The sequence below is a fragment of the Macaca fascicularis genome, chromosome 15, assembly GCF_037993035.2.
Source record: "Macaca fascicularis isolate 582-1 chromosome 15, T2T-MFA8v1.1".
Taxonomy (NCBI): domain Eukaryota; kingdom Metazoa; phylum Chordata; class Mammalia; order Primates; family Cercopithecidae; genus Macaca; species Macaca fascicularis.
This window is the reverse complement of record NC_088389.1, coordinates 99,629,971-99,656,739: the sequence shown is the minus strand read 5'-3', so window position 1 is coordinate 99,656,739 and position 26,769 is coordinate 99,629,971. Positions and strand designations below refer to the sequence as shown.

At 38.9% G+C, this 26,769-nt stretch overlaps 1 protein-coding gene across 4 annotated transcripts in view; it reads right to left on the bottom strand.

Moving 5' to 3' along the window:
- PIP5K1B (phosphatidylinositol-4-phosphate 5-kinase type 1 beta) overlaps positions 1 to 26,769 on the bottom strand; it is a 306,533-nt gene that overhangs the window by 78,192 nt on the left and 201,572 nt on the right. For all 4 annotated transcript variants that reach the window (XM_065530660.1, XM_065530659.1, XM_065530661.2 and 1 more), the window contains 4 exons: positions 15,637 to 15,848; positions 13,838 to 13,921; positions 13,671 to 13,719; positions 9,979 to 10,063 (listed from right to left, as the gene is read on the bottom strand). In XM_065530660.1, coding sequence (XP_065386732.1) covers positions 9,979 to 10,063; positions 13,671 to 13,719; positions 13,838 to 13,921; positions 15,637 to 15,848 — 430 coding nt within the window. The remainder of the gene's footprint in view (positions 1 to 9,978; positions 10,064 to 13,670; positions 13,720 to 13,837; positions 13,922 to 15,636; positions 15,849 to 26,769) is intronic.

The following is a 26,769-nucleotide window of genomic DNA, read 5'->3' as shown; positions in this document are numbered from 1 at the left end:
TTTTCTTTGAGGGGAAGAAATTTTTGAATGTTTAAAAAATAAGTCATGTTTATCTTAATTCTCCACTCTCTCAAATAGTGGTCACACTTGTTTTACGAGAAGCTATTATTATCACACTGGCCTCTGCCTTAACATTCTATCTGCTAACTTTTATTTATTTTATTTTACTTTATTTTTCTTTAAGTTCTAGGGTACATGTGCTGAATGTGCAGGTTTGTTACATAGGTACACATGTGCCATGGTGGCTTGCTGCACTCATCAACCTATCATCTCTGCTAACTTTTATAGACCTTTAATAAACTCCTGTCTTTCAATATAGTATTTTAAAACAACTTCTTTTTTTTTTTTTTTTTTTTTTTTGAGATGGAGTTTTGCTCTTGTTGCCCAGACTGGAGTGCAATGGTGCAATCTCGGCTCACCGCAACCTCCACCTCCCGGGTTCAAATGATTCTCCTGCCTCAGCCTCCCGAGTAGCTGGGATTACAGGCATGCACCATCACGCCCGGCTAATTTTGTATTTTTAGTAGAGACGGGGTTTCTCCATGTTGGTCAGGCTGGTCTCGAACTCACGACCTCAGGTGATCTGCCTGCCGTGGCCTCCCAAAGTGCCAGGATTACATGCATGAGCCACTGTGCCTGGCTGTATTTTAAAACTTCTAAATCAGAGGATCTCAGATGTGGGTTGGAAACCACTAGGGAGTCTCGGAGACCCTTTCAGAAGATCTATGATGTTAAAATTATTTTCATCATCATCATAAGACATTATTTGCCTTTTTCACTTTCATTCTCTCACATGTGTAGAGTTTTCTAAATGTTACATGACTGTGATGTCACCACATATTGAATTCAGAAGCAGATGTGCGACTCCAACTTATCTTCTATTAAGCCAGACATTAAGGATTAAAAAAAAAAGGTAAAACAATTCCACTTTTCTCACTAAATTATTTGTAGAAAATATAATTATTTTTTGTAATTATTTGTGTTAAAAATTGATGTTAACATGCAATTTTTTTCTTAACTGGTAAGAATAAATATTTTAAACTTTTCTCAATTTTAATTTCTAATATGTGAAATATAGGCTATCACCCACATAAAAGCTCTTTGGTATCCTCATAATTTTTAAGGGTGTAAGGTGGCCCTGAGACCAAAAGGTTTGAAAACTGCTTTTCTACATCATAGTTCTTAGGTCAGTGTTATTTCTCTAAACGAAGAAACAGCTATGATCAAAAGGTTTTTGGCAGTACCAAGGAAATGTGATCAGGGTGAGAGCCGTGTAATGAGGAAAAGATACTCAGAAGACCTATACTCATGGCATTTCATGGAGTGAGGGCCAAAAGCCTGGAAAAAGAAGTAACCCTTTGTTCTTTATCAGCATCACATATAATGAGGAGCAGAGAAGACCGGAAAACAAACCTCTGCCAAGACCACATAGCACCACAACAAAGAGTTCACTTTTGTCTCAAGTGGTGAGTTTCTTCCTTAAAGGAATGATCTCACTCAGCAGACAAGAGCTTGGATTTTGCAGAAATTCAGTTCTCAGGATCTCTTTTGATTGGGTAACCTTGAGAGCTGGTTTGGGTGGCTGGGTGCTTCCTTTTGTGTGACAGAAACACGTGAATTTGTCTTTGGCTCAACCATGGCTGGCAGTAGGTATCCTGTGCCCATTTCCAGCCTTGCATTCTGCCACTCGACTACCTCTATGTTCACTTTTCAGCTCACCCTTCTGCCATATTGGAACCTACCATATTCATTCTGCCCTTAGGCCTTTGCACATGCTGTTCTTTCTCCTTGAGATGCCCTTCCTGTCTCTCTTCTTAATGAACTCTGGGTTACATTTTCAGGATTTAGTTGAAATATCTTTTTATCTGTGAGCTCTCTTTTGGAAGAATTGGTCTTTTTTTTCTCTTATTTCTCTCCATGTACCCATAGTAGCATATTCGGAAATATTAGCAACTGTTTCATTATAGATCTGTCACATGTTTCAATCTCTGGCTCAAAACAGACTATTAAATTATTGAGGGAGGAACTAATCAATATTTAAAAAGCTTTCTATATAATCAGTGCTTTGTGTGGTGCTAGATACATAATAGGTGCATGAGTGTTTGTTGCATGAATGCATTATTGTTCTGAAATCTTAGAACAGTTTATTTTCTTTAACAAATTAATTTAACTCTTATATTCTATGCAGGAAACTAAGCTTTAGTACTTTAGACGAATTATCCGTATGGAGAATTTCAGTGAAGTTTCAACATAATGGTGACTAGTATTTCCAGGAAATATTATAGGATTTTGTAGACATTATTACACTGGCAGAATGACTCACTTGTGGGTGGGATGTAGGGATTTAAAAAGGTTAAAAAACACTGACTTCATAAAAGAAACTTGAAGACCAGGTACTACTTTCTTGGTGGGAGGGGAGTATGCCTCTAGGCATGAAGGGCTTTGAATTAACCATGGTTGATGAAACATCTTAAAGTTGTGTTTTAAAGTGTCTACTTTTCTAATAATTTAACTTCCCTTTGAAATGGTGGTATTAGATAAAAATTCCATTCATTCATTGCATTATTCATCAAATAACGATTGAGTGCCTACTGTGTGCCAGGAAATCTGCAAAGTAAAAGTTAAGGACTTTGTGCACCAGGGAATCCATGGATGTTTATTTCCTTTAGCATTATTATTATTAGCATGGAAGGGTTTTAACAGAAATCAGCAAGAGCACATTTATATTTTAAACTGATTCCTCTAGCTGTGGTGTGTGTGGGGAAGTTGGATTGAATGGGTACATGATGGGAGGCAAAGAGACCTGTTTGGGGCCACAACTTTATGCAAAAAAAATAAAATAAAATAAAACCTGTAAACCAAAAAAACACAGTGGCTGAATCAGGAGAGGTACTGTGAGAGAAGGGCTGCACTCCTGATACTGCAGAGTGAGGACTGATAGGTGTTGCCGAGTGACTGCACGTGGGTGGTAAGCAGAAGGAAGGGGTCAAAGGATGATGCCAGCGTTCTGGCTGGATAACTGGGCAGATTGTGGTGGCCTTCCATAGGACGTCGACCCAGGTAGAGAGGCAGACTCTGGGGTGGTAAGCAGCTAAATTCAATTTTGGGCATGCTGAGCTTGTGGAATCCAGTGGATGCTTAAGTTCGGGGAGTGGACAGGCAAGGGGAATTGCTAGAAGAGTGGGGAGTAAGTTGCAAGTACACAGATGGTAACTGAACCCTTGGGAGAATGGGGAATTACCCAAAGTGTTGTATAAGAAGAGACCAAGTCAGAGCCTGGACCCTGAGGAACAACCACAATAAGAGTAAGCAGGGATGAAAAGGTTCCAAAGGATACCAAGGAGGAGAAGAGAGGCTGGAAGGCAACCAGGGAAGTCCTGAGTTACGAAAGACAAGTGAAGAGAGTATTTCACAGAGAACTGATATCAGTGGTCTCAAATGCTGGAGAGTTTTAAGAAGACTGAAAGTGGCTGGGTGCGGTGGCTCACACCTGTAATCCCAGCAATTTGGGAGGCCAAGGTGGGTGGATCACTTGAGGTCAGGAGGTCGAGACCAGCCTGGCCAACATGGCAAAACCCTGTCTCAACTTAAAATACAAAAATCAGCTGGGCATAGTGGCACATGCCAGTGGTCCCAGCTACTCAGGAGGCTGAGGCAGGAGAATCACTTGAACCTGGGTGGCAGAGGTTGCAGAGAGCTGAGATCATGCCACTGCACCCCAGCCTGGGCAACAGAGAGAGACTCCACCTCAAAAAAAAAAGACTGAAAGTTGTTCAATGGCTTAAGCAATGATTGTTGATTACCTCAAAAAGAACATTTTGAGAGAGTGGTGGGATCAAAAGCCACTGGAGAACACTGAATAGTGACAAGAGATAAAAAAGTGAGACACCAAGTACATCCAACTCTCATCTCCAATAGGGTGATGGTAAAGGAGGAAAAAATATACCAGGAACTGGAGAGAGATAGAGTGTTGAGGAGCCTTGTTTCTATGATATAAGAGAATGAGCAGATGGAAGGATGAGCTGTGGAGCCAGAAGAGGGAGTGAATGGTTAAAATTACCCTGTAGTGGGGATCTGTCCTGGACCTTAAGGAGAAGATCGGACCCAGTATACATGTCATGGTATCTTCATACATTCAACAAATAAAAATAACAATATGTGCACCCTCCAAACCCACACCCCTTCACTAAGTTCTGGGGATATGGCAGTCGGCTTACAATTTTTTTTTTTTTTTTTTTTTGAGACGAAGTCTTGCTGTGTCACCCAGGTTGGAGTGTAGTGGCGCAATCTTGGCTCACTGCAACCTTTGCCTCCCGGGTTCAAGTGATTCTCCTGCCTCAGCCTTCCCAGTAGCTGGGATTACAGGCACCCATCACCACGCCTGGCTAATTTTTGTATTTTTAGTAGAGATGGGGTTTCACCATGTTGGTCAGGCTGGTCTCGAACTCCTGACCTCGTGATCTGCCCACCTTGGCCTCCCAAAGTCTTGGGATTACAGGCATGAGCCACTGCGCCCAGCTAGTTTACATTTAAATAAAGGAGATAGGCATTAAGTAAAACCTATAGCATAGGACCTAAAGTACAGGTCATTATAGGTCATGATAAATGTTAGAAAACATAAAGCAAGGAAAGCAGATAGGAATCGCCTCTCCCACTGTAGCAGGACTATAAGCGTTATCATTACTATCTACGCAATAAACAAAAGTGATGAAGTACTTGACTGTGCTTTGAAGTGAAATATCTTATTCAATAAGTGGTATTTAGGACAACAGTTAACTACCTGGGAAAAAACAAGGTTAGATCTCCCTCACTTCATACACCAAAATGAACACAACCTAGATTAAAGAAAAAAAAAAAACCATAAAAAACAATCTATAAAAGGTAAAAGAAAAATATGGGTGAACATGTATCTGATTCTTCAATGGTGAAGTCCTTTGTAAGCATAAGACTTAAATAAAAAGAATCCCACATTTATGGGATGTAAGATATAAGATGACAACTCTCCCCAAATTTAACACAATCTTTATCAAACTACCAGCTACGCTTCCCCCCCAGAAATTAACAAACATTATAAAATTCAGAGGGACATACAAGGACCCAGAATAGCCAAAACAGTCTGAAAAAGAGTAGTAGAAGGACTCACACTTCTTGATCATGAAACTTAACAATACAAACGAGAAGTAATCAGGATAGTATGGTACTGGTATGAGGGTAGGCATATTGATCAATAGAACAGATGCAAGAGTCAATAAGTAAACCCGTATACTTGTGGTCAATCGACTTTCTTTTCTTTTTTTTGGTCTGGTTTATGTTTTCTCATGATGATTTTCAATAAGAGTGCCAAGATAATTCAACCGGGGGAAGGAATAGGCTTTTCAACAAATGGTGGGGAAACAACTGGCTATCCACATGCAAAAGAATGAAGATAGATTCTACCTCCTATCATATACAAAAAAATTAAATCAGAATGAATCACAAACCTAAATGTAAGAGCTAAAACTATAACACTCTTCAAAGAAAACATGAGAGTAAATCTTCATGACCTTGGGTTAGGCAATGCTTTCTTAGATCACACCAAAAGCAGCAGCAACAAGAGGAAAAAAATTGGACATCAAAATTAAAAAATGCTGTGCTTCAAAAGACACTATCAAAAAAGTAAAAAGACAACCCACAGAATGGAAGAAAATGTTTGCAAATCATATATCTGATAACGGACTTGTTTCCGGAATATACAAAGAACTCTTACAACTCAATAATAAAAAGACAACTCAACTAAAAAGGGACAAAGGGTTTGAATGAGCATTTCTCCAAAGAAGATATAAATTGCCAATAAGCACATACAAGGTGTTTAATATCATCAGTCATTAGAGAAATGTAAATCAAAACCACAGTGAGATACTAGTTCATACCTACCAGGATGGCCAAAAGAAAAAAAGGCAATAACATGTCAGTGAGGATGCAGAGAAACTGGAACCTGTATACATTGCTGGTGGGATTGTAAAATGATGCAGCTGCTTTGGAAAAGAGTTGACAGTTCCTTAAAATGTTATCAGAGAGTTACCATCTGACCCAGCAATTCCACTTCTAGGTATATATTCAGAAGAAATGAAAATATATGCCCGTACAAAACCTTGTCCATGAATGTTCGTAACAGCATTATTCATAATAGCCAAAATGGAAACATACCAAATATCCATCAACTGATGAATAAACAAACTATGGTATATCAATATAACGGAATACTCTGCAATAAAAAGAATAATTACTGATACATGCTACGATGCTACAGATAAATCTCAAAAATATTCTGTTAAGTGCAAAAAGCCAAACAGAAAAGTTCACATTATATGATTTATATGAAATGCCAGAATAGGCAAAACCATAGAGACAGAAAGTAAATCAGTAGTTGCCAGGGGCTGGGAAGAGGATGGAATGGGGAGTGACTGCTAATGGGTATGTGGTTTCTTTTTAGGGTAATGAAAATTTTCTAAAATTAGAAAATCGCCGGGCATGGTGGCTCATGCCTATAATCCGAGCACTTTGGGAGGCTGAGGCGGGTGGATTACCTGAGGTCAGCAGTTCAAGACCAGCATGGCCAACATGGTGAAACCCCATCTCTACTAAAAATACAAAAATTAGCTGGGTGTGCTGGCTCACGCCTGTAATCCCAGCTATTTGGGAGGCTAAGAAAGGAGAATCACTTGAACCCAGGAGGCAGAGGTTGCAGTTAGCCAAGATTGCGCCACTGCACTCCAACCTGAGCAACAGACTGAAACTCCATCTCAAAATAAATAAATTAATTAATTTTAAAAATTAGAAAACGGTGATGATTGCATAACTTTGTGAATAAATCAAGAATCGTAAGCCTGTATGCTTTAAAAGGGTGAAGCGTACACATCTTAATTCTATCTCAATAAAGCTATTATTAAAAAATAGATAATAAAATAAAAAATCAAAATGGGAAAATGTCAATAGATTTGATTACCTATGAGTTAAAAAACTTGTTCCATTAAAAACCTGATACATTCTCCAAACTGGAAAAATCTGTGACACATGCCATATTTTATGAAATTGAAGATGCCATTGATCGTACCATTAATTTATATGCCCCTAAGAAAGAAAAACCTCCTAAGGTGGGGAGTCTCCTAAGGGAGGCTCACCAAAGCTGGAACATTAAAGGGCTGCATCCTCCAAAATGCACCGGGGGTTGCAGTGAAACCCATGTTTTTCCAATCTTGGCACAGGGCTAAGAAAGGTGAAAAAATCTTTCTTAAAAATTGGAACCACAGCAGGGCGCAGTGGCTTAAGCCTGTAATCCCAGTACTTTGGGAGGCTGAGGTGGGTGGGTCGCTTCAGGCTAGGAGTTCAAGACAGCCTGGCCAACATGACAAAACCCATCTTTACTAAAAGCAAAAACCAGCTGGGCGTGGTGGTGCATGCTTGTAATCCCAGCTACTCGGGAGGCTGTGGCAGAAGAATCGCTTGAACCCGGGAGACAGAGGTCGCAGCGAGCCAAAATCGTACCACTGCAGTCCGGCCTGGGTGATAGAGTGAGACCCTGTCTCAAAAAAACAAAACAAAACAAAACAAAACAAGGAACCACAAGCTGGTATTCATGTAAGCTTGCAGTCTCAATAAACACTATCTTATAGTCTATTCTAGGCCAAAGAAACCTTGGGCAAATAATTTATGGTGATGTCAATTTGACAGCAATTTTAAGATACCATTGGGAGAGTCAAATGTGGAAGAAAGTTTCCCTTAGAGTAAAATAAGGTTAAAAAAGGGGTTAGTATCTTTAACACATGGAATTGATATTAATAATTTGGAAAAAAAAAAACACCCAATATAAATGGTCAAATGTTACAAAGCTCAATTCTCAAAGGAACTACAAATGGCTAATAAATATGAATAAGGGTTGAACCTTACCAGTACTTAAGAAATGCAAAATAAATCAATCAGATAACATTTTTTACTTATCAGAGTGGCATAATTTAAAACCACAATGCTGGCTGGTAAAATACAGGCTCTCATGGGAGCCTTCTGTGGCACAATCTCTCTGTGCAGTTACGTGCATTTTATTACCCTAGTACCCCTTTCTTGGAATCCATTCTACAGAAATAATCCTAAATTTGGACACAACATTTGTCTGAAATTATGTTCATAAACTAGTAAGAAATAGAAAAAGGAGAAACAATGTAAATGCCCAATACTGAAAGAATGATTAAATAGATTCCGGCAAAAAAAAATAGATTATATCACACTCATATAATTTTAATGTGTTGCAATTTCAAATGGTGCCCTGTAGAATATACAATGATATGGAAAATATAACATAAACTATACGTGTTACAATGCTATGTGAAAAAAGAGTACTATACCTAAAATTGTGTACCATTATGCTATCATTTTAATGTAAATACACAAAGCATAGAAATAAAGATTGGTAGAAAGTACATCAAAATATTAGCAGTGGATATCTCTGGGTTGTGGCATTTCAAGAATTTTCATTTTTTTTTCATCTTCTTGTATTTTCCAAAATTTTTACATTGCAAGTATTTGACTTTCATTAATTAAAAAATCTCCAATAAATATTACCAGGAAAATTCGTCTTATTTAAATATAAAACATGAACATTCTATTTTTTCAGTTGTGTGTGGCTAAATTATCATGTTTTAGTTTATGAAATTGGATCACAGAATAGCAAAATGATAAAACAACTATATATAGGGTTATTTTCTCCTTTCACATGTCTTAAAAACTTCCCACAGATACGATATATTAATTGTAGAAAATTTAATAAATATCAATATAAAGGAAAATAAAAGCCCACATACTCCCTTGATCTGGAATAAGCATTGTTAGCTTTGGGTTTAGTTTCCTCTTCTGTTTGTAGTTACTCAAGGTTTAAAGTTAGGGTATTGATTTGATATTTTTCTTTTTTCTTTCTTTCTTTTTTTTTTTTTGATATGCAGTCTTACTCTGGTGCCCAGGCTGGAATAGCGTGGCATGATCTTGGCTCACTGCAACCTCTGCCTCCTGGGTTCAAGCAAGTCTCTTGCCTCACCCTCCTAAGTAGTTAGGATTACAGGTGCACGCCACCACACCTGGCTAATTTTTGTATTTTTAGTAGAGACAGGGTTTCGCCATGTTGGCCAGGTTGGTCTTGAACCCTTGACCTCAAGTAATCTGCCCACCTCAGCCTCCCAAAGTGCTAGGATTACCGCGCCCGGCCTCCTTTTTTTTTTTTTAAGGTAAGAGTTTACAGCTATAAATTTTCCTCTGAGCAATGCCTTCACAGCATCCCATAAATTTTTGGTAGGTTTGTTTTCATTTTCATTCATCTCTGAGGTTTTTCTAATTTCCTTGTAATTTCTTCTTTAACTCATTGGTAGTTTAAGAGTGTGTAGTTTAATTTTCAAATACTTGTCAAGTTTTCAGTTTTCACTGTTTATTGATTCATTCCATTGTGATCAGAAAAGATACTTTGTATGATTTCAATCATTTAAAATTTATTGAGACTTGTTTTGTGGCCTAACATATGATCTATCCTGGAGAATGTCCCATGAGAATAACTGCTGTTTTGTATATTCCATTAGAATTCTGCTGTGCATTTAAGGTATACACACTGATAACTACATATAAGGTGAATACATCTATATTTAACAAACTAAACGTGCTGCTAACACATCTTTTTTATTGGTTGCATACTATTCCATTATTTGACTGTATCATAACATATTCAACCGATATATTATATGGTTGGACATTTAGATAGCTTCTAAATTTTTTCACCACTAAACAGGACTCTAATGATTAGGACATCAATAAACACCAGACTGGGTTACTTAACCATAATTACTAAGTGATAACTGCTGCAGCGAGAGAAATGCGTTAGTTCTTCCAATAAAGATTTTGCAAAGATACATAATGAAATTAGCTGCTAAAAGTAAAAAAAAAAAAATTTCATAAGAATCTTACCTTGAATTTTCTTGAAAACTCTGGAATTCATGAACTTTAGAAATCTGTCTGCATAAAAGCTTGGTCTATGAACGGAAACAGTGTCCTGAAAAGACAAAAAAACAGGATCACAGGGTCACCTCTTAGTGCTCATCTCAAGTCAGAAGAGAGATCTATGCAGTTGGTTCTCTGTTAGCCAACATTCTTAACCAAAGGTGGCCCAGAGATAGAGAACAGGAATGCCCTGTGTCCCCCGGGGCCCAGGAGTCTGGGGCTGAGGGAGGAGGGCATAGACTCAATCGGAACAAAGATTCTAGACACTGAAGACCAAACCGAGCAGGGGAGAGTCAGCAAAAAAACTGTGCTACATCAGTCAAAACAGCTGTCCTCATTCACAACATTGTGTCCCGGGAGAAGTTTTTAATTTCTTTTTTTACATACAGGCAATCAGTGCATCAAGTGTCATCTGGAATGAAGGGTAACTCCCTTAATCATGAACAAAAATTGGGGGCATAAACAAAACTATCCTAATGTAAGAGTGACATTGACGTTTAAGCTAAAAAATAGTTCTAGTCTCATCTCCCAATAACAAGGTGAGGAGATGCTAGGAGGATTCCTAGGAGACAAGGCTAACAGATGACTCCTTTGCCCTGAATTATCTGCTGATTGTGTAGAGTTGAATTGAATTAAACTGTTAACTCCATTCTTCTCTCGTGCTTGGCAGGAGTCTTTAGGGCTGAAGGGTCATTTGATTACAAATTCAGGAAAGGGGGTGGATGAAGGGAAAGGGGATGGATGCAGGAGCTAATTTTCTATGTTTATTTAGTAATCATTTATCCAAATCATGTATCTAAGCTGTACACTTGCAGACATAGTAAATTTGCTTCTATAATGCTTCATTTTGAATTCAGGTTTATGGACTCCAATAGAGAAATTTCTTTTCTTTTTTTTTCTTTTTTTGAGACACTCTTGCTCTGTTGCCAGGCTGGAGTGCAGTGGCGGATCTCGGCTCACTGCAACCTCCTGCCTCCCGGGTTCAAGTGATTCTCTTGTGTCAGCATCATGAGTAGCTGGGATTACAGGCACCCACCACCGCACCCGGCTAGTTTTTGTATTTTTAGTAGAGAGGTTTTGACCATGTTGGCCAGGCTGGTCTCAAACTCCTGACCTCAAGTGATCTGCCCTCCTCGGTCTCCCAAAATGCTGAGATTACAGGCGTGAGCCAGTGCGTCTGGCCCTGCTACATCTTTTAAAATGTACTCTTTCTGGCCTGAAGTGGACACATTCTTCCAACAAGGCAGTAATTTAGAAATATCAGTAGAAGGCAAGAGCCTAAGGGGTATCCATAGAGGATCAAGGTTCAGCCCTTGCCTATAAAGAGAAGTTACATAGAGAAGTTACATTGTTGTTCCCTTTGGAATGAATAAACACTGTTTAAGTAAGAGCCATGTCTGAAGAAACAAAAATAAGTTCGTGATATATACAGCACAGAAATTTTCATTAAAAAAATGAAAAACAAATGATAGGTTTGTTTGTTTATTTATTTATTTATTTATTTAGAGATGTAGTCTTGCTCTGTCGCCCAGGCTGGAGGGCAGTAGCACAATCTTGGCTCATTGCAACATCTGCCTCCTGGGTTCAAGCGATTCTCCTGCCTCAGCCTCCTGAGTAGCTGGGATTACAGGCATGTGCCACCACGCCCGGCTAATTTTTTATTTTTAGTAGAGACAGGGTTTCGTCATGTTGGCCAGGCTGGTCTCGAACTCCTGACCTCAAGTGATCCGTCCGCCTTGGTCTCCCTGCAATGTGTTCAGTTTTAAATAGACAAAGGTGGGGGAAGCTTAGAAGCACCTGGTCAGTACAAGGCTAGACGATTCAGATCCATCTGGTAACAGGAAACTGAAACGGTCTCAGAAAACAGAAGGGGAATGGAATGAGGGTATTCACTCTTTCCCCTTCAATGTTCAAGGTACTGTGTATGCAGTCCCTTCCTTTCTCAGCTTGAAGGAAACCTAAAATTCACCTACCATATTGACCTTCTTTCATAGGAGGAATTTTTTATTTGAGTAAGATCGAGGTTAATTCTTTTTTTTTTAATTAAAATTTTTCTTTTAGAGACAGGGTCTCACTATATTCAAGACTGGACTTGAACTCCTGGGCTCAAGCGATCATCCTCCCCAGTCTCCTGAGTAGCCAGGACTACCAGCACATGCCCCTACACCCAGCTTAGAGGTTACTTCTTGGAAATAAATGTGTGAACCTGCTGTTTAAAAGTGCATTCTGACTGCAGTCAGTCCTTAGCCAGTGGACAAAATGTAGATCTTTCATGCTGAAAGGTTATTAACAGTCTTCCACAGAACTGAGAAATTATGTGTTCCTTTCCAAAAAAGAAGAAGAATATCATCTATAATTTATTCTCTTTCAAAAGAAAGTATCTGCTAACATCTTAAGAGGAAATGTGTGACCAAATCCTTGACAAAAATATTTTTTGGAATTGCCACTTCAAGTTATTAACTTAGGCCAATAAATGTTGTTAGTAGCAGGAAGTAGAAATCTAATGTCTAGATGGAACTCTGTGTGTGTGTGTGTGTGTGTGTGTGTGTGTGTGTGTGTGTGTGTGTGTGTGTGTGTGTGTGTGTGACAGTGAGAGAGAGAGAGAGACAGAGACAGAGACAGAGACAGAGACAGAATGTGAGAAAGGAGAGAGAAAGATGGGAGAAACTGCTCTTTGATAACTGATGTTTTTCTTCAGTTACATCAATTAAGACATTCTCAGCTTACACCTGCAATCCCTGCACTTTGGGAGGCCAAGGCAGGTGGATCACCTGAGGTCAAGAGTCCAAGACCAGCCTGGTCAACATGGTGAAACCCTGACTCTACTAAAAATACAAAAATTTGCCAGGCGTGGTGGCACACGCCTGTAGACCCAGCTACTCAGGAGGCTGAGGCAGGAGAATTGCTTGACCCCGGGAGGTGGAGGTTGCAGCAAGCCGAGATCGCACCACTGCACTCCAGCCTGGGTGACAGAGCAAGACTCCATCTCAAAAATAATAATAATAATAATAATAATAATTAAAAAAAAGACATCCTCAGGCAGCTAGCATGTATAAATGTTGATGCAGAAACACATACCAATTAAAAAGTTTTCACTTTCTGTGTCTGTATTTGTTAGGCATTGTGTTGAACACTGAAATGCATTATTTTGTCCCATGCTCACACCAGGCAGGTGTCATTACTATCCCCCTGGTATAGGTGATAAACAAGGGTAAGAGGCTACATAACCAGCACTGTGCCTGGTCACATGGCTAGTTCAGCAGTGAATGCAGAGTTCAAATCCAGGCTGTCCACCATCAGAGTCAGGGCTCACATTTACCGTAGCTTGGTTGTGTGAGAACTTCATTTCAACTGCCCTCCTGATCATCCCTACAGAAAAAGACCCTCTCAAAGTTAGGTCCTTTGGATTTCACACAGACACAGATATCATTTTGTTTTTCTGGCCGCTAGGCTGGATGTCATATATTTGAATAGTTATTCAAATTTATGTTGTCTTTATTCTCAAATTTGAACTGATCTACTAGCCTAAGATTCTGAGTTTATAAACACCGTTGTTTCATTTCCTCTTAGAGTGTAGCAACACAGTTTTCTGCGCATACTCTGAAGTCTCTGAGAAAGCAGAAATATATACAGTGTAATAAGGAAAATAGGTCACTTACCCCATCATAAACAAGAGCTTTCCAGGAATGTTCTAACTTCTTCATTAACCTAAACATCCATGGAAAAATTAAAAAGAGAATGTAACATCACTCTCATTTGGTGATTTTTCAGAAGCTTTTGTAGATTGATTTTGAAATAATAAAAGACTACTCCTCAAACTTCTTACCTATACGATTGTAGAATGTCAATAATGCCCATAAATAAAAGTAGCTTTTCTCCCCTATGGCTTTTAGCTGGAATGCCTCCCATTCTGTTGATAGAGCAAAAGAGAAAATATTTGATTACATATTATAAGAATAGAAAGTTAAAAAATCATTTCTAATAAATAGACTGAAAATAAAAATAGACCGTTTTTAAGAATTCTGGGCTATCTCCCACTTATCTTTTTTTTGTTTGTTCTTTTCTTTTTGTTTTTTGGGCATCAGTTAAGGTCATCCTGGGAATCCAGAATGATGTATTAATACTTCCCTACAAAGGAGAATAATATGATAACTGCTAACTCTGAAGAGCTGGATGGGAAGAATTCAATTTAAAACTTGTTCCTACTTTAAACTATGAGCAAGAATTTTTAGACCATTATAAAATATTCCTTTTAAAAAATGCAATACCTTTTTTTCTGATCAAAAGAGTAATGTATATTTACTTTAAAAAATAAAATACAGAAAAACACAAAGGAAAAATATAATTAAACAGTTATTCCTAGGATGCAAAGATAACTACTATTAACATCCGGTACACTTTTCTAGTGTATATGTGTGTGTGTGTGTGTGTATTAGTCGAGAAGGGGTATTATTTATTACATTTTTTACTTGCTAAATGATAAACATTTCCTTATATTCAATGCTAATGTGGTTTTTAATAGCCTTATTGTATTTCACTGATACAGGATAATTTAACTGATTATTGGACATTTAGATTGATTTGCAAGAAATAACTTTTCAAAAGATTTAATATGTGTTAATGTCCTTTACAAAAGTGAAATATGCCCATGGTTTAGTCACTGTTGGAGAATTCTAGAAGGCAGGCATTTATGGCCGTGGAAAATGATTTCTTTCTTCCAGTCTCCTTGCTCAGCTAGTACGCATACCTGATGCAGTCTACCATTTCAATAACTTACTTTGGTTGCAATTGTTTCTGCTAGTCAATATGCACTTTATACATGCAAATTAATCCTGTAGTTACTATCACATCTGGCTGAGAGAGACCACATCTGCCAGGGTGCAAGACTAGAACAACAGAATCCCCTTAGGCAGATAAAAAGCTCTGAATTGCAAACATCATTCTCATTGTGTATTTGCTTAAAACATCTTTATTCAGGCTGGGCTCAGTGGCTCATACCTATAATCGCAGAACTTTGGGAAGCCAAGGCAGGTGAATCACATGAGGCCAAGAGTGTGAGACCAGCCTGGGCAACATGGTGAAACTCCATCTCTACTAAAAATACAAAAATTAGCCAGATGTAGTGGTGCATGTTTGTAATTCCAGTTACTTTGGAGGCTGAGGCAGGAGAATTGCTTGAACCTGGGAGGTGGAGGTTGCAGTGGACTGAGATGGCACCACTGCCCCCCAGGCTGGGTGACAGAGGGAGACTCTGTCTCAAAAAAATAAAAAAATAAACAATAAAACATGTTTATTCAAATTCAAAGTTTATTCTTTCCTCTTGCAGTGAATGTTTTGAATATGTAGTTAACGGGGACAAAAACATTTTCAGCCATTGTTTAAAAAAAAAAAAATGGAGCCATTTGAAAAAAGAAACCAAGTGGATGAAGGAGTAATAACTGGAGGAACTGCCACTCATCTAGTTATCTTTAAATGAATAGAAATGGAGACCAGTTTAACCCATTTTAGCACAAGTAGAAATTAGTTCCTGGAGTCCCACCCTAAGGTGAATGTGACTGTCTATAATTACCCAGTGACGTGGGCTACCACAATCAAGAGGGTGGGTGGGTGTGTGGCTATACTTACGTGTCTGGGTTCTCTGTGATGATCCCATCTCCAGATTTCCCTGGACCCTGGATAGATTCCATGGCTGTTGAGTAGAGAACCTTCTGCATCCCAGGCCGCTTAGCATCAGGCACATTTTGTGAGGTCTCCTCCTCTTTCTCTTTGAGGGAATGGTCCAGGAAATGAATTCCCAACAGAAGGCTGTAGTCCATGATCTTGAAGCTTTCCAGCACCTGAATGAGAAAAAGAACCAGGAAGCCAGTCAACCCAAAGGCCTGTTCATCTCATCTACTCATTATCAGAGAGCTCTAGATATATAGACACACAGCTCCTGTTATTCCTCCCAGGGGGGTGGCTGAGAGATGAAGAATCAAAATAAAATCACTTGAGGTTATTATTAGGCCACATGCAGGAAGGATTATCATAATGGCTCCAAGATGGGAATTTTATGCAAATCTGAAACAAGCACATGTTTTCTCAACCCTCCATAAAGGTTTTGCTAATAGCACGGATTGAGTGCTTTCCATGTGTCAGTGTTACAAAGCTTATTTGCATTCAATCTTCTCAACAACTCTATAAGCTAGGTAATACTATTATCTCTGTTTTACAAATGAAAAACTGGAGGCACAGAGAGACAAGGTAATCTGCTCAATATCACACAGCACGTTAAGTGACAGAGACCCAAGCAGTCAACTCCAGTGTCCACACTCTTAAGCAGTAAAGCAGAGAAACCAACAACCAATAGTTTCTACAAGCTTGTATCTTTCTCAGCATGAAGACACAGCTAGAATGTGTCTTTGTCTGAATTCTGTTCTCATAATCTTAAACTTGTTGGAAGTTAGTGGTTTTCTTCTCAAAACCTTTTTCTTTTCTTTTTTTTTTTTTTTGAGACAGAGTCTCGCCCTGTTGCCCAGGCTAGAATGCACTGCTCACTGCAACCTTCGCCTCCTGGGTTTAAACGATTCTCCTGCCTCAGCCTCCCGAGTAGCTGGGACTACAGGTGCCCGCCACCGTGCCCAGATACTTTTTGTATTTTTGGTAGAGATAGGGTTTCGCCATGTTGGCCAGGCTGGTCTTGAACTCAAGACCCTGTGATCTGCCTGCCTCAGCCTCCCACAGTGCTGAGATTACAGGTGTGAGCCACCGCACCCGGCCCTCAAAGTGCGTCTTTCGAAGGTGCCGTTCAGTTTCCTGTCGCAAGTCCTTTAAAAACATATAATCTCAACAAAGCATAGTACTTCATGTTTAATTATCCACTCAGCAGACAGTAGGGAGGCAAGGGAATTAAAAATAGTTGGATGCAGCCAGACAAAAGAGATGGCAATGCTCTGAAAAGAAAATGACAGGAGACAAGGTCTAGGTCCGAGTCTGTTGAGATGGCTTCAGGGTATAGGTGGGGCTTTGACACTCAGGACCTTTTCAGTGTTCAGGAAGAATGCCTGCAAACCGGGTGTTTTCCTCTATGATAAAGTTCTTTTTCTACTAGGTTTGTATGACTCTCCCCTACAACAGACTTCTTAATACCTGGTATTTCTCACACAGACAACCCTGGTTGTCAGAACAGCTGTCTCTGAACCAACATGAGAAGCTGTTCCTATACTTTAGCTAGGAAACACCTTGAAGGATCATAGCCTATAGATCATTGTTGAGGGATAAAATAATCCAGAATTTCTTATGCTTCTTGTTCTTGCTCAGCCCAACTGCCTTTTGATATTTATAGGAAAGAGGGGATCAGGCCTGAAGATTCAGTTACCTGTGGCTGCCACTTCATGGATGCCACCTGAGAAAAGGCTTTGTGAACTACGGCATGTGGCCTTCGAAAAATATGGTTATTCTGCATTACAGGCATCTTTGCCATCAATGAGAACTGAGAGTGTGCTGCAAATGAGTATCAATTATTTCAGAGGGTCCACGCTTCTTCTCTCAAAAAGTCAAGTTCAGAAGGGAGTCAGGCAGGAGCTGAGAGTAGAATCTTATCACTTAAGAGGGGTGGGCTGTGGGATTTTCTAACCCAAGTGATCTAAGAGTGGCCTGATGACAATGTGGAACCAGCCTTCCTAATCGAAGGAGGAGTGATGTCAAGATTGGAGGAGGAAGGGAGGGGTGATGGGAAATGCTTCTTACCACCGATCCAATGCTTGAGTACCAGACCCTTTGGTTGGTTCTCTATGGAGGTGTATCAGTGCCTCACTGCACCATACGGTAGCACAGACCATGGGAGAGAGAAAGACTGTTTTACATCAGGAGCACTGAGGGCCAGACTCTTAAAAGAAAACACTAACAGATGTTGGATGCTTTCTTGGCAGACAGAAGTAAGTGGTAGAAGGGCCTTAACCTTTCTAATTCTCAATCATACTGAAATGATGGCTTGGGAACAGTACCCACCCAGACAGCTTCAACAACTCTTCACAATGAATGACCATCTGCAGATGCTAATTTCCCTACTCATATTTATCAGTGCTAGTGCTTCCTTTCTCAGAGAGACTTGGATAAGGACATGGGGGATAGGCAATGAAGAGCATGGACTCTATGACCTTAGGCAGGTCACATCATCTCCTTGTGTCTCAGTTTCTTCATCTGTAAAATGCTGACAATATTACCTATCATATAGGGTGCTTGTAAAAGTTAAATGTGGCAATGCAAGTCAAGTGCTTAGAAAAGTCCCCAGCATAAAGTGTTTAATTAATTGCTAGCTCTTATCACTATGATTATTATTCACGGTAACTTATCCCTCACACTCGCTCAAGAGACAACAGGTGTGAGCTTGAAGTAAACATTCCTAGAATTACACTTCTGAAAACAAATGTCACTAAATTAGCCAACAAAAATAGAACTGTATTGCTGGCCTGCTTACCAGTGTCATTTTGGCAAATCCCAATTCCTTTAGAAGCTCTGGGTTTGTGGATACCAAGGAGTATGGCCTGGATGGCTGACAACACAGGAATTTTCAATTGGCAAAAATACAGTCTTGTGCCCTGCGCAGCCCAAAGCACCCATTTGTCAATGTTTCCTCCAAAGCAGTAAGCTGGCTTCAAAAGCACGTTGTAATAAGACTCTGACAATACTGTGGATGCTCCTAACAGGCACCCAGAATCATTTATTCAAGTTAGGAGTGGTCAAGCTTAAAAGCATTCCTGACACCATGATTTTCCTCTGCAGAGTATCCATGAATTAATTCTGCTTGTTAAAAAGCTTTTTTTTTTTTTAAAAAAAAAAAATGTTTTTCTTATATTGTCATGCAATATTCAACCTCTGAAAAGCATTTTCCTCAGCAAAGCATCCATAAATTGTTAAGAAGTTTTTTAAAAAAATGAAATACTTTTTCTTATATTTTTCTTGCAATATTCAACCTGAACCGTATGTTTTGTACTTGCAGTCTTTTTCCCTGCCCATGAACAGGCCTAAGAGAACTGGGCAATTTTATAGGTGAGACAAAGTCAGGCTGTGTCGTCTAACCTGAAGTATTGGATAAAGTAAGACACTATTCTGATGCTGTAAGGGGCCCTTTTTTTTTTTTTTTTTTTTTTTTTTTTTAAAGAATAAATTCCAAGAGAGAATTAACTTTTGAAAAAGTGATAAAAAATATTAAAAAGAGCTTCATCTCCTCTGTGCTCTTCTATTGGATTGCCAGCATCTGGAAAGGGGGCTGAGTCGTCCTTGTGAGGCCAAGACCCCTACTTTCAGAGTGGAAGGCTTAAAAAAAAATTCTATCCCCGTATGTGGAAAGCTGACCATTGCAGTTAGAGTTTGGGTTAGGAAAAATCACCATTGATTAAGAAATCTTAAGGAACAAAAAGAGAAAGGTATATGCATATATCTTAAAACAAATTAAAAGGCTTCTGTAATAAGAACTTCTGGGAACAGATTTTAGTCACGTATTTTTAAGATTTGCATCAATTAGGAACAAAATAGTTCCGTTACTCATATCATCCTAGTCCTTTAATTAAAAGAATTGATAAATCTGCCAACAACTTAACATGTGTGAGCTTTAAGAGTGAGCGACATTCTGCAACATGACAGACACCAGTTGGTCCAGTTCATCATTCAGGTGCACATTTCCAGAATGTCTGGCTGACCTTGCTGTTGCTGGTGGATCTTGTACCTGTGCATTTGCTATTCAAAACTCAGGTTAAAATGCAAATACAGGTGCCTTTCCATCTAGCTCTGGCAGGACTTTACTTCCCCACTTGTAAAAAAAAGGAAACAGGAATGATTCACAGAACTATTTAAAACTGAAAAAGCAAGTTGGAATACTGCAAGGCTTTTTATTGCCAAAGTCAGATTCTTTCTTCCTCCTCGCTCAAGGACTAATTTAAGTCAATAACAACACTGGAATGTAGTAAAAAAGTCAATGTCAAAGTCAATGTCAAAGCAGCTGATAGAGTACCCTGAAGACATGATCAAAAACTACCTGTTCCTGAAATAAGAGCATATTCCTCAGGTTTTCATGGCTGGTGATATATGAGTGCTCTTGTAACTTCTGTAGATTTGGGGACCTAATGTGGAAATATCCTAACTCAGAATCATAGGCATTGCCATCCTCTCTTTATGACTAAAGACTACAAAGAGCAGCTGGTCCTCCTTTTGCTTTTGCATCTTTAATACCACACTCCTTAGCCCACTAAACTATCTTCTGTCCTGTTGCTAGCAGGAGCTGGTGTGGCTGCAGGGTGGTTAAGACTCCTGGTTTGACTCATGGCTCCTCCACTTGTTTGTTTCTGGGCTAAGTATCTAATATTTCTGGTGTCTATTCTCACCTGTATTATCTCTATAATAAGGATTCCTACCAAATAATTCCTACCAAAGTTATTGTGAAGATTAACTGAGTTAATCCATGCCAAGTCTTAGGCACACAAAAAGCACTCAATTAATGTCAGCTATTCATGTTATTCCTCCATCCGCAGAATCAATCCCTCTGACCACCCCACCTTGAATCTCCCCTCTCCCTTAGCTATTGTGCCCTGGCTTCTCTTGGTTCTTTGTCTTTCTATTTGACTTTCCCACTTTTTCTTCCTGTGCCCTAAAGGTGTTCACTAAAGTTCTCTAACTCTTTTCTCTACTTTCTAGTACTTACATTCATTGACTCTTTTGTTGGAAAAAAAAAAATGTTTGAGTGCCACGCACTGTGGAAGTTGATGGATCTTCAGGGATAAATACAACAGATAACTATTCCATATTGAACATTAAACAAGCCTGAATTACACATTGTAATAAGGTCTGGAGGGAAAAAATCAGGGAGCTGTGGGAAGATCCCATAGGAAGTACCTACTTTCGACTGGGAGGTATTTCAACAGTCCAGGTAAGAGATGGTAATACTTGAATGAGTAGGGGTAGCTGGGGAGCTCAAGGGAGAAGTGGATAGATTTGAGAGCTTCTTAAAGGTAGATTCCAATTACCGTCTTTCTACAGAAAATTCCTAAATTGTTGCATTTAATCTGACTTCATTCCTAAGCTGCAGCCCAATATATTTCCTTCAGGACATCTCTAAACTTCTTTTTTAAATTAAAAAAAATTTTTCTGAAACAGTGTCTCACTCTGTCACCCAGGCTGGAGTGCAGTGGTGCAAACATGACTCACTGCAGCCTTGACCTTTTGGGCTCAGGTGATCCTCTCATCTCAGCCTCCCGAGTGGCTGGAACTACAGGCACATGCCACCATACCTGGCTAATTTTCTGTGGAGACGGGGTTTTGCCTTGCTGCCCAGGCTAGTCTTGAACTCCTGGGCTCAAGCAATCCAACCACCCTGGCCTCCTAAAGTGCTGGGATTACAGGCGTGAGCCACCATGACCGGCCTTCTAAATGTCTACACATGGCCGTGCTACAACCCTAAATTCTTATCTCACTCCAAAGCAGTTCTTTTTCCTCACTTTCCTCTTTTATTTGAAATCATTCTAATATGATTTCATACTTCATGGCTCCTTTCCTTCATTGAGTCACCCAAACCTGCAGCTTCTTAATTATCAAAACGTTCGTTCTCTCTAATGATAAAGAATTAATTTCAGTTTCCCATTCTTCTTTTTTTTTTTTTTTTTTTTTTTTGAGATGCAGTTTTGCTCTTGTTGCCCAGGCTGGAGTGCAATGGCATGTTCTCGGCTCACCACAACCTCTGCTTCCTGGGTTCAAGCAATGTTCCTGCCTCAGCCTCCCAAGTAGCTGGGATTATAGGCACATGCTGCCACGACCCGTTAATTTTGTATTTTTAATAGAGATGAGGTTTCTCCATGTTGGTCAGGCTGGTCTTGAACTCCTGACCTCAGGTGATCTGCCTGCCTCGGCCTCCCAAAGTGCTGGGATTACAGGCGTGAGCCACCACACCTGGCCCAGTTTCCCATTCTTTCCTCACGAATCCATTTCTGACATCTGTGCTTGACCAGGTCACATCACATCCCTATTCAAAGCCTTGAGTCTCTCACCACTGCTTGGTGCCAGTGCTTCAATTTGACATAGAAGGCCCTCACTAATATGGCACCAGCCAATGTTTTTTTGTTACTTAATGCCTGCCTAGAGACATTTGCCAGGCTAGTCTAACTGGAGCTCTTTACCCCTGAATGTGCTCTGAAGATGTAAACTCTGATGCTTCTGCTCATGTCATTTCTTCTAGATGGTCCTTATCATCTTTTCAAATCCTACTGTTTTTTCAAAGCCTGTCCCTACTTCATGCAAATTTACTAATGATTTCAACAAACTATTGGGATATGTCTCCCCTCTGAAGACCCAAGCATGTTATTAGTGTCCCTCTGTCATATGAAATTCTACCTCAGGTTACATCTATATTCTTTGTACCATACACACAAGACTTCATGTCTCAACAAAGACTAGTTTGATTTAATGCATCTTGCTGTGTGCTCTGAACACAGTAGGGATGAATATTTGTTATATTGCTTTCCACAGGTGTAAGTGAGTGAAAACCAAAATATTCAGCAGCAAAGAATGTAAAACACTACACCTTGTATCTTAAATATAAGAACTTGATAGCTGTGCATCATGATTACAATGCCCATGACAAATTTTTGGCACTGAAAACATTTACTGTGATTATGTGCTCTGTGTTGTCAGAAAAATAAAGATAAAAGCCTACAGTGTTTTCAAACCTACCCACACCATAGGTATTTTATATACACTGTGTCAAGGGCAAAAATCAAGCTGATATTTATAGAGACTCTTTCGATTTAGTGTTTAGTAGGCATACAGCTAAATGGCAGATAAAAGGCAAGGTTGTTTTGCCATAAATTAGGCTGAGCTTTGAGTCTAGTAAGACTATCACATTTTTCTTTAGGAAGCCTTTGCAAGAACAGTATGTCACAGGCTTGGTCAATTGCAAAGGCTCTTTAATCATCCAAGAATGCTTGGTGCCGGACCTAAGATGGAACACATCTCAAGACCTTCTTAGCTTTCCTGTCCTCTGCTCCCTTGTCACAGGGGTTCTTATGGAAATTAACTCATTCAATACATATTTTATTGAGCACCTACGATGTGACAGGTACTCTTTTGTTTAAAATTCCTTTGTGCAGTCCAGCAGACATATAATAAAATTAGAACATCCCCATTTTACAACTCCTGATAAATGAACGGGTCTAATCAGTGGTCATCAACAGGTACTAACATGGCAGAAAGAAAGGCATTCTGACATGATATGCCTCCTGAAGAGGGGAGACACCAAATATGAAGTCAGACCTAAATCTGACTCAACCTGTAGGATCCTACAACTCATTTACAGAAAAAACACACAAGAGAGGAGCGTGTTAAATGAAACAATGGGATATAATCAGCAAAATCCAGATGCTCTGGGATAAACAACCGAATATCGTCAACAAATATTTTCAAAATGAAAAAAGCAGAGTGACAAGGAACTCAGCAAGTAGATTCTATTTAAATCCTGATCCAAACCACAAAACACAAAAAGTCGTTTCTGAAACAATTAGAAATCTGAACACTGACTTTTGATGATTAGTAAGAATTATTAATATTTTAATCCATTAAAATGGTATTGTATTTTTTTTTTTTTTAAGGAGCCCTTAGCTTTTAGGGATTCCTACTAAAATACATACGAGTAAAATGATGTGATGTCTCGGATGTGTTTCAAATTATATGGGAAGAGAGGCAGTAAAAAAAAACCAAAAAAACAAAAAACTAGATTGGCCATGAGTTAAAAATAGAGCACAGAGTATATGTGGATTCATTACAATATTTGGTCTACTTTTATATATTTTTATTGTATGAACTTTTCAAAATTAAAGTTTAGTGTGCTATTTTGAAATGCTTAGATAAAATGCATATCTATACCTGTTTAGCATTAACTTACTCTTTGCCAATGATGAGCTAGAGATGGCAGAGAAAAAAACAGAAATTAATAATTTGGGATCTTAACTAAAGTGTTAAGTTAAAGCAGAAAACTTGCTATGTTCCATCTCACTTGATCAATCTTTGACAGAAGATCTGAAAAACAACCAAATTAACAAACTGTGGAGCTGACAGGAAGATGTACCAAGGGTCCTAGTAATGTTTCCAGTTGGCCTAGTATCTAGTTGCTGAACAAGGAGTTAATGATTGGCAAATACATTTTTGTTAATTCAATAATGTAAGAAAACTCAAAATAGTGTCCTGGAGATTTTATGCAAATAGACATTTTTGAAAATACTGGTTGAGGGAAAAATGAATCCAAGGGCCTGACATTCCTCACAAAGTAGACCCCTCAGAGCACAGTTCTAGAATTCCTTGTATTGTGTCAGTTTAGTTAGAGCCAAACACTTTCTTTTCAATTTAATTAAATTTCCTCAATAAAGCTCAGTGTTCTTTGCTAATGTCATAATGAGAAAATACAGGCTGTGACAAGCCATACAATTTTGGCTGGTAAAGCAGAATGAAATGAATATTAAATCCTTAGCCTAGTTTTGGCAATAATGTGTTTTTCATGGTGTCTATGCCGTGATTTAGAACTTGGGCTGTACTGGATTAACCTGTATCAAGGCTTTTTTTTTTTTTTTTTTTTTTTTAAGTTAAAAAACTTGAAGTAATAAAAATATACCTTATATGCATTAAAAATAGTCATCCATCATTTAAAAAGATTTCATATACATGTATATATATAATGTGTGTGTGTCTGTGTATATATATATATATATATATTCACCGGATTCCTACACTGGATGAATTTGGTTTGTTTTCTTTATAAACACTTCATTTCTTCAAATAAAAATGTCTTCATAAATTATTTTGTAAACAGGCTTAAAACTAATATGTTAAAATGTCACGTCCTTCTCATTATATGATATATCTTCTTGTTGGCTTTACCACGAGTGATTTACTTCATTACGGCTTAACTGCTATGACAGCAGAGAGCCCAGGCACAGGCCAGCTGTCTCGTGAGACTCAGAGGCCACACTTGGTCCAAGCCCCCACATCCACGTCCATGTGTGAAGTAAAATTCTGGAACCCTCACCACTGTCTGCTACAGCTCACCAACTCTGGTAAATTGCCTTTCTTAGTAAAAAGCAAAAAGTACTTACCCTTCCCCTTTCATGTTACTCTTATGGACAAAGAAAGAGAAGAGGAATGGAAGAATCTGTCCATGATAAATAGGACCTCGATGGTTTAGACTTAGTGTTTAAACTCTAAGCTTCTTAGAAAAAGGACTACATCCTATTCATTTTTTGTACCTCCCACAGGTCTTAGCACAGAGCCTTCTGCAGAGAGAAAATTCGGAACTGTTTGCTGAACAACACGTAATTAATTTGGCAGGAAGATAAGGCAGAATTTATCAACTGAGATTCCTGTGGTGGTTTAAGGCTAAAGAAAACTTGGCTGATCCATGCTCTAGGATTGTTGAAACTTTCACAGAGCAGGAAAAATCTGAGGCCTGGAAAGTCACCATCAGTATTGAGAAACAATATGTAAGAACAGCAAATACCTACAGAGTGAGTTTTAAAAGAAGTGATGGAAAATCCAGGTTCTGAGAAGTATCATCAGAAAAAAGAAATCCTTTGGGGTCTTGAGTTATTTTACTTTTTGAATAATAATATATGCACATGATCAAAACTAAAGAAGGTACAAGAGTGGCTCAACATGACACAGTTGAAAGCCGCACTTGGCATGAGGGCGACAGTTAAGGCAGAGATGGAATGCATAAGTATGGGGAGGTCTGTGGCAATGTTCTCAGCTCTGTGTGTCCACATGGGACAAGGACCCTATGTTTCCAATGGTGCTCACCTAAAAAATGGAGGATAAAACAGGGACAGTTCACACATATCCCGAGAGAGTTCAACTTTGAATAAAGAGAGTATTTAACTGGAGAGGTGACTGTCTAAACCAGAAGAGTCTGCAATGTTATTAATTGATAAGTTGAAGTTTGAGGAAGTGGATGCTAGTAGGGAACAGTATTGATAGATAGTTAAGTAACTACATTTGCCTGCACATCTGAGTGAACAGAGAGTACATTTGCAACCTGGAATCACTGCTTTCTCTGATCTTTGAAAATGTGACTGTTGACCTCTTTCTGAAATTGCTAACAAACTAGAAAAAAAAAAAAACAGTTGGATAGCCAATTCAGAAGGAGGACTGTCAAAGGATGGAGAATCTCAGCTTCTAAAGAACTCCCATCATCATTTGAAGAGAGATTACCAGGTGCTTATGAAAATGCAGCAAACACTGAGTTGGTCATTATAATGGTTTGTCTTTGGAACATCTGGAGCTGGCTGAATATGGGCAAAGTTTACAAATGAGGTCTTTGTGTGCAGAAATGAAGAGAGGAAGTTAATGAGATGTAGAATAATTCCAGCCAGCCAGGCTTGCATTAAGGCTGGATGAAGACATTTTAAATAAACATTCAGTTTTAACTTCTCTGCAGCCTTAGTAGCTATGGACAACTGATCTGTCCAGTGAAGTACACATCCCTTTTAAAAGATATTTCTGATGTATATATTCACAGATATATCCTTTTTATAAAAGGTTCGCAGATGTATCCTTTTTATAAAAAGTTGCATGTCATATATCAATTCATGACAGAGTGGCCTTGGCCATTTCATTCTTATGGAGGGAGATATCCCCCCCATGAACATTTTCTACCTTGTCACTTAGAAGTACAGTATTTGAAGGGACAAAAATGAGGAGAGAATAGTTATACTTGCTCAATCAAAATACTAAATTTGGCCGAGTGCA